The 17,234-nt window shown below is 34.0% G+C and overlaps 7 protein-coding genes across 7 annotated transcripts; 4 read left to right on the forward strand and 3 right to left on the reverse strand.

Moving 5' to 3' along the window:
* Positions 1-44: 44 nt before the first annotated feature.
* Positions 45-599, forward strand: MONOS_7819 (uncharacterized protein; the record flags this gene model as incomplete). Its single annotated transcript, XM_067878173.1, has 1 exon — positions 45-599. One exon carries the CDS (start codon positions 45-47, stop codon positions 597-599), a length of 555 nt encoding a protein of 184 aa, XP_067721469.1.
* A 173-nt stretch (positions 600-772) lies between these two features.
* On the reverse strand, positions 773-3,157 carry MONOS_7820 (uncharacterized protein). The gene is made up of 5 exons (XM_067878175.1): positions 2,637-3,157; positions 2,021-2,549; positions 1,813-1,906; positions 1,477-1,642; positions 773-1,309 (listed from the first exon to the last, which is right to left on the reverse strand). Exons 1-5 carry the CDS (start codon positions 3,117-3,119, stop codon positions 1,193-1,195), a joined length of 1,389 nt encoding a protein of 462 aa, XP_067721470.1. The 5' UTR covers positions 3,120-3,157; the 3' UTR covers positions 773-1,192.
* Positions 3,158-3,687: 530 nt separating this feature from the next.
* On the forward strand, positions 3,688-4,204 carry MONOS_7821 (uncharacterized protein; the record flags this gene model as incomplete). Its single annotated transcript, XM_067878176.1, has 3 exons — positions 3,688-3,787; positions 3,853-3,973; positions 4,111-4,204. The coding sequence occupies 3 exons, from the start codon at positions 3,688-3,690 to the stop codon at positions 4,202-4,204; spliced, it is 315 nt and encodes a 104-aa protein (XP_067721471.1).
* A 210-nt stretch (positions 4,205-4,414) lies between these two features.
* MONOS_7822 (putative proline--tRNA ligase) lies at positions 4,415-6,685 on the reverse strand. The gene is made up of 2 exons (XM_067878177.1): positions 5,192-6,685; positions 4,415-5,078 (listed from the first exon to the last, which is right to left on the reverse strand). The coding sequence occupies exons 1-2, from the start codon at positions 6,460-6,462 to the stop codon at positions 4,580-4,582; spliced, it is 1,770 nt and encodes a 589-aa protein (XP_067721472.1). The 5' UTR covers positions 6,463-6,685; the 3' UTR covers positions 4,415-4,579.
* Positions 6,686-14,447: 7,762 nt separating this feature from the next.
* MONOS_10658 (uncharacterized protein) lies at positions 14,448-15,626 on the forward strand. Its single transcript, XM_067863125.1, has 3 exons — positions 14,448-14,770; positions 14,866-15,087; positions 15,157-15,626. The coding sequence occupies exons 1-3, from the start codon at positions 14,473-14,475 to the stop codon at positions 15,465-15,467; spliced, it is 831 nt and encodes a 276-aa protein (XP_067721473.1). The 5' UTR covers positions 14,448-14,472; the 3' UTR covers positions 15,468-15,626.
* On the forward strand, positions 15,624-16,323 carry MONOS_10657 (dynein light chain roadblock-type). The gene is made up of 3 exons (XM_067863124.1): positions 15,624-15,925; positions 15,999-16,056; positions 16,128-16,323. Exons 1-3 carry the CDS (start codon positions 15,668-15,670, stop codon positions 16,175-16,177), a joined length of 366 nt encoding a protein of 121 aa, XP_067721474.1. The 5' UTR covers positions 15,624-15,667; the 3' UTR covers positions 16,178-16,323.
* Positions 16,212-17,185, reverse strand: MONOS_10656 (putative 60S ribosomal protein L15-2). Its single transcript, XM_067863123.1, has 2 exons — positions 17,128-17,185; positions 16,212-17,036 (listed from the first exon to the last, which is right to left on the reverse strand). The coding sequence occupies exons 1-2, from the start codon at positions 17,150-17,152 to the stop codon at positions 16,447-16,449; spliced, it is 615 nt and encodes a 204-aa protein (XP_067721475.1). The 5' UTR covers positions 17,153-17,185; the 3' UTR covers positions 16,212-16,446.
* Positions 17,186-17,234: the final 49 nt, after the last annotated feature.

Below are 17,234 nucleotides of genomic sequence, written 5' to 3' on the forward strand. Positions count from 1 at the left end.
ACGTTTCCTGTTCAAATCGCGGAAGCCTCTTTTTGAACGGGCTAATGGCAAACTTGATTTTATTCGAGACTCATATCTCAAAATTTTCAAGAAAAATTATTGAAGAAAACGACACTGATTTGTGTTTATCGATCTTCACAACAATGTTTTCTTGTTCATTTTCTCGAAGCGATGATGCAATTTACAGTGGAATAACTCCAGGCATTTGCTCTTCTGCTTCTGCAAGTATCATCAACACAACAACTTCGCAATGCGATCGCACTTCGTCATTCAGCAATGGAAGGACTCATGTCACAATAAGTGAAAGGGCAACTCTTTTTGAAAACAGTGACTTTTTTGATTATGAAGCACATGGGAAAGGGACTGAAGGGATGGGCGGGGCTATTGTGCTTCTTGCGGGGATGAAATCGTCAGTGTCAGTGAAGGGATGCAGATTTGAAAGATGCCATACAGACGACAGCGGAGGATCTATTTGGCTGAAGGCATTCAAATGGTATCGATTGGGTGCTGCACATTTTCTGATTGCAAATCCAAAGGCGGGATTGGAGGATCTGTGCTCCTTTGGAACTTGGTCGACAATCTTCCATTCAGAAGTGTGAGTTTAAATCATCTTTTGATAAAGGGAAAGGCGGAGCATTGGAGCTTGATTGTGATGAAGGCGGATAGCAAGTGGTTAGTGTTGTGTTTGACGAGTGCTGCAGCAAAGAAGAGAAAGGCGGAGGGGCAGTTTGAAACTTGCCTCATAAAAAGCTTTGTTTAGATAATCTTATCTGAGGTAATTTTTCAGTTAGTTTGAATTGAGTGGCATTGCTCATACTTATTTTCCAGAGTAAAAATAAGTATGAATGAAAAATGAATGAAGGAAAATATTGAAAGATACTATTTAACTTGCGAAATGAAATTTCACAAAAAGATGAACAAATGAATAAAAAAAGAAAAGAAAAGAAAAGAAAAGAAAAGAAAAAATAAACAAATATACAAAATAAAATAAAATAATAAAGATTAAATCAAAAACAAATGAATTTTGTTATAACCAAAAGATTGTTTTAAGAGTATTTAAAATGGTGCATTTAAATTATTATTTATGGAAAAAACGCATTTACGGTTTGAATAAAACGTAAAACTTCGAATCATTTTTGACGAAGTGGTTTCTCTATAGCTTGATTTTGAATAATCAAGTGTTCTTTCAGCATTACACTTTGTCCATTGCAATGTCGCATCTGAATGCATTTGGCGGGATGTTCGAGCTGTTTGACGTCATCGACAAGGACATCGCATCCACACGTCCCCCGGGCCCACTCCCAACAGCCTGCAGCAGAAAGCACAATTGTGAATTGGATTACATTGATGAACAGAATTCAGGTTCCGATTCATCGTTTGAGGTGTTATGATAACGACAAATGAATAAATGAATAAAAGAGAACATCAGAATAAAAATCAAATAGTAAAGAAAAATATTGATAAAATGCTGCAAACGTATAATTTGATCACTTTTGGTATTACAGATATTTTGATTGGGATAAGCATGTTATTTCGGAAGAAGCACGCTGTTCTGTTTATCATGTTAAGCTCAATGCGTATAACATCGCCTGTCATAAATGGATCTACTCGCTCTTCTCTTCCACGTATTTGCAGAATACCACTGAGAGGCACAGACACATTCAGTCACGTTCAATCGAATTCAGACGCATACACATTATATGCACGGAATGTGATATAAAGTCCATCAACAAATCGACAAATAAAACAAAGAAAAATAAAAAAAAAACACTTTGTCACAAAAGCGCACTAACAAAAAGAAATAAAACACACTTGCTTCTGTATTCAACAAATATTTTCTGATCATTGCCGGTTGCATATCCAGTGCCCATCACATCCATTACGAAGCCCAAACCAATAGCAGCTCCTGGTTTTGCATTCGTTTCACCGTTTTCAGACGAACATTCAAAGAAAATAGCAACAAGAAGAAATATTACCCATAATCACGTCAATAAAAGGAAAACTGAAAAATAATACAAACCTGTTTGAGGCAGCATAACTTTCCATTCAACGATCACAACATCCTCCAAGCAGATGTAGTCCAGCAGAACTGTTGACTGTCTTGGGGTGTGGAAGAAAGCAGTCATATCGTTTATAAATATGTCAGAAGTCGACGAAGTTGGAGATTCCAGTCGTGCGCTCCTCAAAAGGTTAGATGCCCCACTCAAATTTGGTGCACACGAATAGGGTATTAAACCTGAAGCTGGTGGCATTCCCATGGGATACGAAGGCACCATTGATGATGAAGGTCCACCGTACATTCCACCCACCGACCCTGGATATGCTGACACTACAGGTCCTCCGGCCACTGGAGGAGCACCAATAATATATCCCGTTGGTGTTGGCTGTGACTGTTGGGTCTTCATATAGTCTTCCAGATATTGTCTCATTTGGTTATATGAATCTGCAAGCTCCTTTTGGGTGTTTTGAATCTGCTGTATTTCTTCCTTTAGTCCAGTGATTTGTGCAATAGTAAAATCTTTTAGCTCATTACACTTTCTGTCCGTGCTCTGTTATAATTTTAAATTTTAATATTCATGCAAAAACACAAAAAATAATAATTAAAGAAAAGAAACAATGAAGAAATAAAAGCATGCATCTTGAATTTCATATTTTGCCTTTTCTAACATTGCTGTAACTTCTTGTCTTGTGAAAGTTTGTTCAATTTGAGGAGGCTGTATAACTTGTGGACCAGATGGCTGCGCAGCCGGAGAATAAGATGATGGGGAAGAAGTTATCGATGGAGTAAATGTCATAGGTTGAGACGCCGAAGACATTGCAGGGGTTGTGGATATAGCTGCGGGGACAGGAGGAAGTACTGGTTTTGGAGGCTCCAGTTCCGACGCATGCTGCGGGTACCAATGAGCCTCAAAATACTCGATCACGCGCGTAGCAAAATCTGATGCATATTCAGGAGTGGTATTTAAAGCTATCTGAACATCCTGTTTCAGCAGTTCACTTTGCTTTGTCTTCACATATTTCTGGTAAAATGCCACTGGTGTATCAGCCAGCTGCGCTAATCTTTGCAAATTATCATCGCCCACATATTTAAATTCCAAATCTGTTCCAGTCCACCACATGAAAATTTCTAACAATAATGAATGATCAAAAAATAATGAAATGGGACAGTTTTGCTAATTACTCTCAGCTACAAAATATTGTTCCTTTTTATTTTTATACAAACTAAATTCAATAATTTCTTGAAAAACAGATGTTGCCCATAATGAATTGATAATAGGAGAAATTTTTGGAAAGTTTATTTCGCATATACAAAGTGTTCGGCTTTTTAACTTTGATATATGCAAGTTACAGAAAAAAAAGAATTGAAAAAGAAAGGGGAGATATACCATAAAAACGGAATATTTTTCCATTTTGACGAAAATTGTTTGCAATTGCTTTTATTGCTTTTTGAGAAACAAATATATTTTTGAAAATATTTCGCTTAATTTCGTTCTCGAACTTTTAGTATTCCATTTGCTCGAGGATCATCATATTCTTTGTTTCACGATGGGAATAACGACTGAACTGAAATGTAAGAATAGCAAATGCATTGCTTTCTGCTTGTCATTTGAATCGTGTTATTGCGCAGAGAAATTCGGTTTGATGCGCTTTTTTGTTTGAGAGTTAATTGACTTTGATTGACGATTCATGCCTTTTCCTTCAAAAGGAATTGTTAAAGTGACAAATCTTGAACAAAGAGGTTCCCAGGAACTTGATTGGGGAGAATGTTTCAAAGGCAATCGTTACAGTGTGATGAAAATTGTTATAACATTGATTGGATCAATTTGTTTGCTTGTACGCCTAACTTTTAAGAATTATTGAGATGTGCGGTGTACATGGAATTGTTTGAAATAGGATTCTGGATCACAAGCGGGCTCAAATATGGAACGGACTATGTTGCATACTCTACACACCCTAATCTTTCACATTCGATGTATGCCATCAAATTGATTGATGAAAAAGATTTTGGTTCAATGGATGAAAAACATAATTGTTCATTCACTTCTACACTTCTTTCATTGATTGCCACCAGCAGAGTCTGCTTATCTGTGAAAAAATTATGCGTTTTAGCAACTTTCTCACGAATGGTTGCAGCTACGCTATTAAACCTCCCAAAAGAGGATCTTGGTGGACTTGTAGCAACACCATTCAGATTTGTGACTGAAGAAAAAAAGGAAGCAATTGCAAGATGCACAACTTCTTCATCTTGCCCTGATTTTGCTTCTTTATCAAAAAGTCTTCCAGAAGTTTACTACATCTTGCTTTCGCTTCCTCGTGGAACATAGCGCTTTTGTTTGTAACTTCTCTTTATCGTTGAGATTAATGAATGGAAGAAACAAATTAGTTGGACAAAATGGGACGTATCTTCGAATGCAAAGGAACAAAAATCAAGAATTAATTTTGGTGAAAGACATTGACAAAATATGTATCTTTCATTCAAATGAATTGGAAGTGAAATGTGCAGAAGGAAAAAAAAGAATTAAAAGATAGAAAGAAAAGTTTTGTAAGGTAAATACTTAATTTGCCGCAGCGTTTCGGTTTAGTATGCTCTTGCCACATAGACCCAGCACTTAGCTGGCTTTCCAGAAGCAACGCATTTTGTCCCTTCAGGCGGGGGTGCATCGGCAATGCTGTATCCTCTCACCTCCAGTCCTGTCTCTTCCCTGATGCGCTTGTCTCCAGCACAAGCATCAGGATCATGCAGATCCATAAATGGAACACGGAACACACAAGGCTTGGACAGATCGTCCTTTTGAAAGGCAGCCTTCAAGGTATCCAGCGAGAACTCTCCTTTTGCGAAATCAACTGAAGGGAACTTCTCCAGATGGCGGTCGTGCCACTCCACAGCTTTTGCGAACAGCTGATGATGGAAAGCGACAAACTTTGCCTTGATTGTGTTCACAAGCTCGTCCACTTTGACAGACACTTTTTGCTCTTTTGTCTCATTTCGCAAGACGCACATCACACTCGACTCTGTCATGTCCCTTGGACCGATCTCCAAACGGCATGGGACACCTTTCATTTCCCAATAGAAGAATCTGTTAAAATATTGTTAAGACAAAGAAGACAGCAAACACAAATAAATCAGGGAGAAAAAAGATATGTAAATGATATGTGCTTTTTAAACAAAAGAAAAAAAATTGAAGCAAACTTTGGTCCAGGCTTTCCGGGGCCATCATCAATTTTTGTTCTGAACGACCCTTCTTCACGAAGCACTTTGTCCACCTTGTTCACAAATTCCATGAGAGGTGCGTCCACCTCTTCCTTTCCCTTCAAGATGGGAACAAGCACAATTTGTGTTGGTGCAAGCTGTGGAGGAAGAACCAATCCGTGTTCATCTCCGTGGGTGATGATAACACTTGCCAACCCTCGAGTTGAGATACCAGCACAATTCATGTATGCATATGCCATTCCGTCAGGAAGTGTTTGTGCACTCGACGTTGCTGGTGCGGGTTCAGCGGATGTTGAAGAAGAAGAAGACGATGATGACGATGGCACTTCTTCTGATTTCTCCTCATTTGCTTGTCCAGCTTCTGCTTTCTGTTCTCCTTCTTTCTGTTCTCCTTTTTGTTCTCCTTCTTTTCCTTTTTGTTTTTTCTCTTTTTTCTGTTTTTCCTTTTTTGGTGGCTTTGAGCACGAACCCTTTGCAGCGCTTTCTGATTCCTTTGTGGAGAAAGTCACACCATAAATCTTTGAGAAACCTTGACCAAGGAAATGGAACGATGCAGCTTGCAGGACTCTTCCGGTTGGTGTGATCACATCAATCACATCTGTGTACTCTGCACCAGGGAATGTATCCCACGGAGGTCTGCGGATATGCAGCCCTGGAACTCCCATGATTTCTTCGAACACACGGCGATATGAGGCGGAATACTGTCTGCATTGAGCTTCACATTCCTCGGCTGTTGCAAAGCAGCAATGAGCTTCATTCCAGTAAATTTCTCTTGCTCGAATCAACGGGAGTGTGTCCTTTGTCTCGCATCTGAACACTTGACACGACTGATGGACTTTAATTGGCAAATCGCGATACGACTGAACCCAGTTGGCAAATGTGGAATACATAATTGTTTCAGAGGTTGGCCGGAGCGCCAAGCGAGGCACCAAATCTGATGATCCTCCCTTTGTCACCCAGAACACTTCAGGAGCAAACCCAGCCAAATGATCAGTTTCTCTTGCCAACAACGTCTCTGGAATCAAGGTTGGGAACTGTGCATAAGATATTCCTTGCTGTGTCCATTCTTTTTCAACAGCTTGCATGAGTGCTGTATGCATAAAGCAGCCATATGGTGGCATGACAGTGATTCCTTTCATTGTTGTTCGCTTGTCAATGATGTCTGCCAGCTGGAGAATCTCTTCGTACCATTCTGGAAAGTTATTGTATTTGTCAATGTGAAAAGTTAGATCTGCGCGCTTTGCTGCCATACTCCTTTGAAAAATACGAAAAGAAGGAGAAAAAATCGTGAAATGGGAGGTATTTGAATAATAATGGGACAATATATGATCAATGAAATAGTTTCAAAAATTTTTGTTATTCAGACGCAAAAACGTTGAATGCATTAATTTGTTTTCAATTTTATCTAAAAATTCAAAAGATACATTTGAAATTGTTTTATAGAATCTCTAGAAATAGAAAAAACATTGTTTTTCTCCAATTTTTTTTCAAAAAATTTCCTTGAAATAAGAAAAAAAGTAATTAAAAGCTAAAATTAAAGAAAATGTTATGTTTTCAAAAGGAAGAGGGAGTGAGAGTTCCAATTATTAATCAAGATAATGTTTTTTTTTTTTTTTTTTTTTTTTTTTTTTGTGAAAATGGAACAAAAATATCTCCATGAATTATGACATTCATTTTCATGGATAATGAAAATCAATAAATAACATTTCTGCAAATTATTAAAGCATTAAAAAAAAACAAACCAGAGATGTATAAAATTATAATCATAATTTCAGATTTTAATAAAAGTTTGCATTTCGATTGAAAATTTATGATATACAGATATCGCATAAAATACCGGACAAGATCGATTTCACAATAACTGCAAGAGGAATTATTCTGACAATTTTCCTCAAAATATATCTCATCAATACAAACTCACATGTCATACAAGACTTTTAAAATTGCCTCATTCGTACTCAAAGGAAAATTTTTTTAATATCTCAGAGAAATAGGATTTTGAGTTTCTCAGAGATTTTGAAAATAATTTTCTCTGAGCATTAACGAGGAAGTTCTGAAAGTCAAACATATAAAAGGAATTTGTATTAATGATATATATTTTGAGGAATATTGTCAGAATTATTCGACATGCAGTTATTGTGAAATCGATCTTGTCCGGTATTTTATGCGATATCTGTATCAATTCTATAGATGGGTGATTATTTTTTATATCATAACTTTTTTCGGTGAGATTATTTTTCAAAAATAGTTTATCATTGGGAAGAGTTTTTGTATTCAAATTGAAATTTAACAACAACTGTTGAAAAAACAGATGCTTTTACTCAAATAAAGATGTAAATGTTTTTTAAAGAACTTTTATAACTTTTCAATGAACTTTTGTTGATATTCAAGAATAAATTTTGAACCGAAATTTTTGAATAAATAAATATGATTTCAAAAATAATCACCCAGATATAATTTCATCTTGACCTTTTTTCTTTATCAAGACTTTTTTCTTTTTTTCCCTGCGCTCAACTTTATGCAAGCCTGTGATGAACAAATAATAATCAGAAATGTTTGAAATGTTTAAATTTTCTTCTTCTAAATATTTTTTTCGAGACTTCATGTCTGATAAAAAGATCAAGGAGAATTTTTCGAATATTTTGATCATTGAATAGCTGCTTTTCCAGTGAATATAAAACTTCAGAAGTTTTGAGCTTCAATATCATTAAGCAACATTTCTTATTCGTTAGTTGAACTTGTTTTTGAAAATTCCCACTTATTTTTTTATATTTTTTCTCGTTTCACACAATTTTTCAAAAAACACGATTTCAGACAGCATATGAATTTGTTTTGAAATCAAATGAAATGATAAATAAACATTAATGAAACAAAAAGATTAGTGAGTGTAGACCTGTGTGACTAGTGGCAAATTTTGTCAGTAACTGACACAGGTGACCAACAGGATAATTTTATCATGATCACAACCATTTTTTTAAAAATCTCATTTTTAGGTATTTTTTCAATAAATAATTTCTATTGTTGTTCATTATATAAAAATTATATTTTCAAAAGTGACAACACTTTTTATAATGAAAATGGATTGATAAAAAGGATATTAAAAAAATATTGTGAGTTGAGTGAATAATGGTTTACTGACAAGATCAGCGAAACTTGGAATTTTTTAAGCCACTGGAAGTCACTTTCTGGATAAGTCTGTCCTTTGTTTTAAATTATGGATCCAAACAGCATAACGTCTCTCCCTCAGGAGCTGAAGCTGTCTCTTTCTAATCCTGCAATCGTGTGTTGCATATCGCTTTTGTTTTTGAATTTTATCATTTAAAGCTTTTTTGACTGGATTAAGCAAGCATCCTTTATCAAAAAGTTGGATGATTTGTCAAGCAAAAACTGTGAATTTGTTTCATTGGAATTGATAAAGGCAACATACAAAGGAAACAGTGTGTTGTTTTCGTCGAAAATTTTAAATTAATTTCAAATTCTTTTTTTTTTTTTCAGTTAACGGGCATCCAAGAGATTTTACAAAAATGATTACGAAAATATCATTAGAAGTTTACAAAGATGTGTTGTTGATATCGTTCACACCAGTATTGCATGATGGGAATCTAAAAAAAAGATGGGCATCGTTATTTCTTGAGCCCAATTTCAAAAAAAGGAATTGCGTGCGGTTTTTCGGGAAGAAAAGGCAATTACTTAATTGAGAATCACAAGTGTTATTTATTGTCAAACCAAAGTCTGGAATTTTTTATGAAACCAAAATCAGATCCAAAGAAGGAGAAGTAGAAAAGTCAATTTGATCCTTTCAAGTTAATTCAACCTTTGTTCATTCGATTTATCAGTCAGTGAAATGTTTCATTTATTTCAGCTTCATTAACAGAGTTCAATGATTTTGCATCGACTCTTGTTTCAGTTTCTCAACAAAATCCAACAATTCCATCAAAATTGATATTTCCAAGAATAACTCCAAGAAGGATTTCAACTTTGTGACTTCATGAAAAGGAAAAGAATGAAATTAAAATCTTCTCAAACATTACAAACACGGCAGTTGCAGTTATTATAGATGGTGGAGTTGTGGCGGGACAAAAATTCACTGTTGTGAATGTTGTCCCTTTGTTGATTAATTCACAACCATCATTTTGGAAATTATATCCTTCTTGTAACTCTAAAAGTGATTTTGAAAAACTGGCATTGTCTGTGATGCATGAAAGGAGGAAGCTGAATTCTGAAGTTCGTTGGTTTTGCAGTGATAACCTCAAGCCTAAGAAATTAGCACTTGAACAAATAAATTCAGTGGAATCTACACACATGTATGAGAAAAAACTGAATTCGTTCTGTCCGATTTTTGTCTATTGCATGAATCATCTATGCTATCTTATTCTTACAAGAATCATCAACGGAAATGATTATTTGTCGAACATTTTGCAACAAATAATTGAGTTTTCCAAAAAAACTCATTCTTCAAAATACAAAAATGCTTTTATGAGAAAATGTCCCACATTTGTTTCTATAAGATGGTTATGCATTTATCAGATGTGCAAATATATAAGGATGAATAAAGAAATAGCAATAAAAGAAGAACTTCTTTCAGAATGTTTTATTTGCAAAGTTTTAAAAAAATAAGAGATTTTGCTTTTTCCCTTATTTGTGTTGCATCTGTTTTTGGAAAAAGATTCATCAAAATTCGGTTACGTTTTTCCAGAATTACTAAAGACATATGGCAGATATTACACAATTTCTCAAAATCGGAATTTACATTGCAAAACATGGACGAAATGTGTCACAGATATATATATTGATTTCTACAACACGTTTTTAACATGCAAAAGAGGAGATATGATTGCTCTTGCTTTTTTATTAACTCCTTTTGGTTTATATCAATTTAGGAACGAACAATTCGCAAGCAGCTTTTAGTTGGAAATAAAAAAGATGAGTTATCATTCACTGGGTAAATCTCATTCTAATTCAAGTGATATTCACTTAATTGATAAAGAATCAATTTCAACAGATTCCTTCTGTGAATCATATTCATGTTCATCATTTTCTTCTGGAAAGTCAAAAAGATCATCTTTTTCAATCAACGAAGATAATTTTTCAAGCATTCCTTCCTCCTCTTCCTCGACAACAGAAAATCGTTTAATGGAATCATTTGATCAAATAGTTGATGAAACAAGAATTGCAGAAAATAAATCCCTGTCAATTTCTGATCATTCAGATGAATGTTCATGTTAATTCACAAGCATGCATTCACCGCTTTCATTACAGTCTTTTGAAAAAGCGATCTCTGCTACAACGAAGCCTGCACCAGCAAGTTTTGTCTTTCACGATGATTCAACGGATGATCCGAGAGATCCAACAACAAGAACAGAGAGAAGAGTTTCAACCTTTCAAAAAGGAACTGATATTTCTTCGTCACTTTCATAGTTGGATGTTCTGGAATCAATAGAAAAAGAGGATACAGAAAAGGATAACGAAGAGAAGCAGTCAACTGAAGAAACTGTTTTTGAAGAAATCTTTGGATTAACTGAGGCCGAATTGGAGGCTGAAGACGACGAATTTACAGATAATTCTTAAGTTTGCAAGAATCAAGACAAAAGCACGGATGCATTATCTTTGCGATCTCATTTATCAGGAAGAAATAATGCTACAAATACAGAAAACCAAACGGATGAAGAAGAAACGTGTGAAAACAGCTTTATTGAAGAAGAGGAAGAAGTCGACGTAATTATAATCGGATCGAATGGAAAAATAACTCAAAAAGCAACTGACAACGTTTCAAAAAACAACGAAATAATGAAAATCATAAATTCCAATTTAACAACTTCTTGGGATTTAAGATTGGTTAACGCTTTCTATTAATTTGTAAATCAATCTTTGGAAAGATTTGGGTGATTCTTTTTGAAAAGTCACAAATGTTTAATTTTCTAATAAATTAAAAATTTCATATCTTGATCAAATTTCTGTTCCCGCTCATGCAACTTCACAGGAATGTGTTTAATAGCATTGTCAAATTATATCCTCCGCTTTGGTAAAGTTACATGAGCGGGAACCGAAATTTGATCAAGATATGAAATTTTCGATTTATTTGAAAATTAAATATTTGGGACTTTTCAAAAAGAATCACCTATTTGATGAAGATATCAAAACAAATTGTAAAAGACTTTTTGGAGAGTTCGTTTTTCCAATTTACAGTTTTGACTTATTTCAGAATCCTCATTCTTTTTTTCTGTTATAGGATCAAAAGGAATATTTGATACGATTTTTGCCAATATACATATGTCCCTCATTTCGTGTCCCTGCAGCGAAGAATCATGTGAACGCGTTATTTCACGAATTCGTAGAATAATAGGCGACAGAAGACATTCTCTTCAGCTGGAGATACTGAATTCACTTTTATTTATACAGTCTAAACCGGATATAATCACATCGATTTTTGCACAACTTTTTGTGACAATATCAGATTATGATAATATCCGATGCTGCTTAACACAGAAAAAATTAAAATATTAATAAATTAATAAATTAATATTGGGTCAAATTTTAAATTTTTAATTTTTGAAAATGTTTCGTTAAAATGCAATATCAACTTGCGAAAACAATTTTTTTCATTTGTACATATTATTTAAACTTATTCAAGCACATTTTTGAAATATCAGATAATAGAAATTCCTGATCACAAAATTGATTTTTCAATGAAAAATGCACCCATAATGAAATAAAATGTGATTATATATATTTAGCCCTGTGATTATATGCGATGGAAAATGAATGAAAAATTGGACAAAAATGTCTGTGCATGGAAAAATGTGACTATATACGAATGTGATTATATTCGACGTGATTATATCCGGTTTAGACTGTATTCTATCTTGTCGTTCTCTACTGTCAGCTTCATTTTTTTCAAAACAATAGAAACGATTCCTTCTTTCAACATGTCTTTAACTTCCTACGCTCTTTTATCTGCTGCTTATTTATGATAATGAAGGCATCACATTAATATATCTTTGTTATTTTCCTTTTCTGCCTCATAGATCTGAGCATTGTTTCCAAAAAGACCGATGTTTTCTTCTTTCCACTCTCTGAATGAGAAAAAATGACAATGTTGCTTCAAACCTGCTCATCAAAAGAATCTTTTCTTTCCCATTACTTCTTCACGGTTCATCCATCTTTTCTTCTTGTCTCTTCCAATTAACACGTTTCAACTATTCTATTTATTCGCTTGTTGTTTCTTTCACAAAATGCACCTCATTCACTGTAACTTCTCATATAACATCACTCATCAATATGAACATCAAAAGCTTCCAAGAAGACAGACAGACAAGCTGAATAAGACATTTGTGCTATCAATAATTGATTGTTGTAACTATGTTCTCTTTCAGAAAAAACTTTTCTGAAAGAAATAAATAATGTTGAGAAATTCATCACAAAAATAATATCAATCATTTGCAGCGTTTCATATTCACATAGCGAAATTAATTTTTGGCCTTTCTAAGCATAATCGATTCTAATTCAATACTAATAACATAAAAGTTCTAAGAGTGTTTATTTCGAGCAATAAACAAAGTTTTCTAACGAGTTAAAAACAAAAAATGTTGTGGGATAGATCAAATGAAAAAATGAAAATTTCAAACAATGCATTTTCCACATATATAACTAATTTTAAATATATTTATATAACATTTTCTTTCGTTATAAATATAGATAGAATTTTTTATCGATGATCCATATACATGGAACTTGCCAACAACACAATTAAAAATCTTTTATGTCGTTTTCGAAAATGTTCTTATAGCAAACATTTACAAAAATAAAAACTTGCAAAGTTAATAAATAATAATATGTGATACCGTTCTTCTTTGTTTAGGTATTACAAACAGTGTATCCAAAAGAAATTACAATTTTAATTTTCATTTTTTGTAATTATGGATTTCTCGATCTAAAGTTGTCTTTTATTCAAAAGAAAAATATATGTGCATTTTAATAATTATTTTATATAATTCAAATGCATCTGATTTAAATAAAAAAATAAAGAGTTTAATAATAATAATTTTATTTATTTATTTATTTTATTTTATTTTATTTATTTATTTATTTATTTATTTTTTTTAATTTATTTATTTTTTTTATTGACCGACAGCCACAAAAATTCGCTTGTCGTGTCGCATAGGTCTAATTGAGTGTTTTAATGAATATTTATTTGTATATGTTTGACAATTTGAATGATAAAAAAATTCATTCAAACTAGATTCTCAAATCAAAATCTAATTTTGAACCTTTTTTCACAAATGTTTAACAAAAAAAGAAAATAATAAAAATATTGTATTAATTATTCCTTTTTTCAAAATTTGACACAAACACTTGTATATTCTGAAAATTGCGTTTCAAGCAAAAACAGTGAAATGAGAAAAAAAGGTCAAAAATTTATTGAAAGGGTTAATAATAAGTTTCAGTAATAATATAGGAATGTGGAATTGTGATGCTGTAGCTTTAAACGTTCGGTATGAAATACACGCTTCGTTGCCAGCAAGTCTTAGATCTGTGTTCAAGAATAATAAAAAAGATGATTTATTTATTGAACATGTCTATTTCGAAGTATTAAATATCAGAATGTTGCGAAAAATGTCAATAAAAAAGTTTATATATTTATTTATTGATTAAAGCATTTGTTTGTCTTTTAAAAGTCAAAAAAAGTTTAAAAAAAAAGGTTGAGATTAATTTTTTAAGTCAAGACAAAATATGCACACTAGTGTTTGCAACCTCTTTTTTTTTTAAAGAAACAATCTTTGATAAAGAAAATGTTGCGATCATCCATATTGACAAAAAAAAATGCTCACTGCAATTCTCACTTTTTCCTTTTTCCTTTTGTCACTCTCTCAATTGATTTTCTTTTTCGAAAAATCAGCTTTTTAACAACAAATGAATTGAAAACAGATAATAATGTATTTAGAACATGGATTCATTATCCATAAATAGAAATTTTATTAATTTGTTGTGATTTATCATAATCTCAATGGTTTTAATGGGTGGGAAAAAATATTTTGCTTTATGAATTTTGTTCTATTTGATATTATGGAATATTGTTCTCTATTTTCATGTTTTTCTTCATTATTTTTAACATTAGAATAAAAGAAAAATAATGACATGACAACAGAAACAGTTTGGAACAAAATTCAGTTTTTTCATAATTGAAAAAAATTTGCCACAAATTGAAAATGTTAACCATTATTTATTTTTTATTCAGAGAATTTTTTATAATTTATTTATTTATGGAAGCGCAAAAATATATTGTGCCATTGACTGGCACTTTGATTGGTGCATTAGGAGTTTATGGATTTCAGTGGGTTATGGGCAAAATTCAACAGAAGCACAGGAAAAACAAGAAATCACATAAAGCTTCTTCGACTGCCAATTCAGCATCTTCAAACACCAAAAATGAGCAGTCTTCAAGCGATGAGACAGATGTTTCAGGAGATACAATATTGAAGCTTCCTCACATTTACACGCCTCGTCTTGTTTCTGCACCTATTCGAACAGTTGCAGAGCGTGCTTTTGATCTTCTGAAAGGTTTGCTGATGCGAATAAAAAATTGTTGTTAAAAATAAAGTTTATAATAACGCTTGCATATCTCGCTGAATGCAATGTTTTATATGATTTTTTAGAGAAGTTTCCAGAGCAAGTTGAAATTGTGCCTTTCAGATACTTCTTTCCTCTCTCAAGCTCCACCCTTACACTTCTTTCACTGACACCAGAAATAACCGAGCCTATGATTGCTGGACACCCACAAACAATTTACAACACATTTCTGTATCCTGTGAAAAGCGTCTTGCAAAATGCGTCAATCAGTCGTTTCTGGTTTGAGGTGATCCACCAAAACACACAAGGTTTGTATAATATGTTTTATTTTGCATTATTTTATAAAAAAATATTTGACTATAATTTTTTGTGTGAAGATCCTCTTTTGGAATGGAGCAAGTCTGCATATAAGCTTGACAACTTCAAGCCCAAAGCAAAAACGAACAAAATAACACACGCAATTCCATTATTTATAGCAAGTTTAGAAGACAGGATTCAAGATCCGTTTTTGGCCAAGCTGCTATTTGTTCGGCAATTTACACATTCTTCTCGGTGCCTGAACTCGCTTCCGATGTATGGTTCTATGGGTTCTTCATCCTCTTCTTCTTCTCAGTCAACTATTTCTAAAATTGTTCCTGCAAATGCAGCACCTTTGGCTGTCCTTGTATTTTGTGTTTGTGCGAAATAAAACTCGCAATGCTCTCATTTCTTTTTTTCTTCGTTGAACGAAATTCGCATCTTCACATACGTATTTCATATTTCACTTCAAAAATGCATCTCAAGGATGTCACTCATTTTCTAATTTTTTGTTATTGAAATTTTAAATACTCTTTTGATCACATCCATAATCCACCAATAACTGTTTGCTTTTTTCCAAACAACAAAACAATGTCAATCCCACCTCCACCTGGACAAATCGCATCGAGCTCCACGTCATCAATGAGCGAAGTGGAAAGCACACTGCAACGAATAAATCAGCATCCTGGGGTGCTGGGGCTGATAGTGACACATGGAGATGGAAAAGGAACTCGATGCCTTGCGTCGAGTGAAGATAGCCCTGTGATGAGCGGAAAGGATAACTATGCAAATTACTGCACGCTCCTAGCTTCGCAAGCAAGAAGTTCAATTCGAGATTTGGATCCATTGGTTTGATTAATTTTTTTATGTTTCATATTTTTTCATCGAATTATACATCAACATGCAATTCAACGGGGATCAGGACGATTTAAAATTCATGCGAGTGAGGACAAGAAAAGTTGAGATGATGATTGCACCTGGTTTGCGATTTTTTCTGTTTTTCAAAAAATTCTCATTGTTGGTGTTGTGGGTTTTCTTTTTTATTTTTCAGTAAAAGAGCACACAATCATTTGTGTGCAAGATCCATCTGTCAAAAAATAAGCAACCGACAATTTTTAAACACGCCACACATTTCACGCTTCAACCTTTTTCGTTTTTGTTTCTTGTCACATTCGTTCAATATTTTTTTTTTTGAAAAGAACTGAAATAATTCTTCATTAATTTTGTGAAACAAAGCTAAACTCAATGAGACAAATATTAGAGAAAGTGATAAGTTTTCATGTTGTGCGATATGTTTCAGATTTGCGAGGAAAAATGGATCATCACAAAAAAGAAACACACAGAACACAACACGATGATCAGCAAGATTCCTATCTGTAACGATGGAGGTTGACGGTATTTCTGCGTTTCCATGAAGCACGACGGGACGGGCGCAGCTTTCTCAAGCCGTATCCCTTTGACATCAATCCACGGAAGTGGCGGCCAGCGCTTGTCAGTCCGTGGAGCTCTCTGTGCTTGTGGACAGGGTTGGCAACCCAGCGATATCTTGGATCATTGCGAATTGCGTTGTGGCTTGGATCAACAAGGATGACTTCGTACCACTTGAAGATACCGTCTTGGGCAACCCAGTATGAGTTCAGCACACGAAGATTCGGGCATCTCTTTCCAACACGTCCCTCGGCGGTCGAGCGCATGTTGCGTGCAAAAGTCAGCTGATGCACACCATGCCACTTGGGCTTGTGGTAGGTGATACCCTTCTTGACCGGACGCTTGCGGCTTCCACGGCGAACACGAATTCGATAAAGCAAAAATCCCTGCTTTGCCTTGTATCCCAACTTGCGTGCTTTGTCAGCTCTAGTTGGGCGAGTGATGCGGTGGCATACAGGAAGTTGACGGTATTCCCATGCGCGAACACGGAACAAGAAGCGCATTACATCGCTTTGTTTCTTTCTCCACAATTCTGCATTCAGTCAGCAGGATCAAATTTACAAATTCCACAAAAAAGATTAAAAATTATATGCAACTTCCAGCATTAAACAAATATCTCATACCTTGGATGTAAGAGTAAGCACCCATGTTTTTGGTGAATGATCTCTTGTTGATCCTAAACTTATATTTTGAAAATACAAAAAAAATTTCTTTTCATCAACGCTGAAAA

Source organism: Monocercomonoides exilis (genome assembly GCF_001643675.1).
Source record: "Monocercomonoides exilis strain PA203 chromosome Unknown scaffold47-789622, whole genome shotgun sequence".
Taxonomy (NCBI): Eukaryota; Preaxostyla; order Oxymonadida; family Polymastigidae; genus Monocercomonoides; species Monocercomonoides exilis.

What these genes read in the sequence shown, in the direction of transcription:
- MONOS_10657 (XM_067863124.1), top strand. Translation starts at nt 15,668, where the DNA reads ATGTCAATCCCACCTCCACCTGGACAAATCGCATCGAGCTCCACGTCA. An exon ending in TTCGAGATTTGGATCCATTG is followed by an intron (nt 15,926 to 15,998) that starts GTTTGATTAATT and finishes AACGGGGATCAG; the next exon opens with GACGATTTAAAATTCATGCG. An exon ending in TGAGATGATGATTGCACCTG is followed by an intron (nt 16,057 to 16,127) that starts GTTTGCGATTTT and finishes TTTATTTTTCAG; the next exon opens with TAAAAGAGCACACAATCATT.
- MONOS_10658 (XM_067863125.1), top strand. Translation starts at nt 14,473, where the DNA reads ATGGAAGCGCAAAAATATATTGTGCCATTGACTGGCACTTTGATTGGT. An exon ending in TGCTTTTGATCTTCTGAAAG is followed by an intron (nt 14,771 to 14,865) that starts GTTTGCTGATGC and finishes ATGATTTTTTAG; the next exon opens with AGAAGTTTCCAGAGCAAGTT. An exon ending in GATCCACCAAAACACACAAG is followed by an intron (nt 15,088 to 15,156) that starts GTTTGTATAATA and finishes TTTTGTGTGAAG; the next exon opens with ATCCTCTTTTGGAATGGAGC.
- MONOS_10656 (XM_067863123.1), bottom strand. Translation starts at nt 17,152, where the DNA reads ATGGGTGCTTACTCTTACATCCAAG. An exon ending in TGCTTACTCTTACATCCAAG is followed by an intron (nt 17,037 to 17,127) that starts GTATGAGATATT and finishes GACTGAATGCAG; the next exon opens with AATTGTGGAGAAAGAAACAA.
- MONOS_7820 (XM_067878175.1), bottom strand. Translation starts at nt 3,119, where the DNA reads ATGTGGTGGACTGGAACAGATTTGGAATTTAAATATGTGGGCGATGAT. An exon ending in TTTGTTGAATACAGAAGCAA is followed by an intron (nt 1,643 to 1,812) that starts GTGTGTTTTATT and finishes TGTGCCTCTCAG; the next exon opens with TGGTATTCTGCAAATACGTG. An exon ending in CAAAAGTGATCAAATTATAC is followed by an intron (nt 1,310 to 1,476) that starts GTTTGCAGCATT and finishes TTTCTGCTGCAG; the next exon opens with GCTGTTGGGAGTGGGCCCGG.
- MONOS_7822 (XM_067878177.1), bottom strand. Translation starts at nt 6,462, where the DNA reads ATGGCAGCAAAGCGCGCAGATCTAACTTTTCACATTGACAAATACAAT. An exon ending in CCCGGAAAGCCTGGACCAAA is followed by an intron (nt 5,079 to 5,191) that starts GTTTGCTTCAAT and finishes ATATTTTAACAG; the next exon opens with ATTCTTCTATTGGGAAATGA.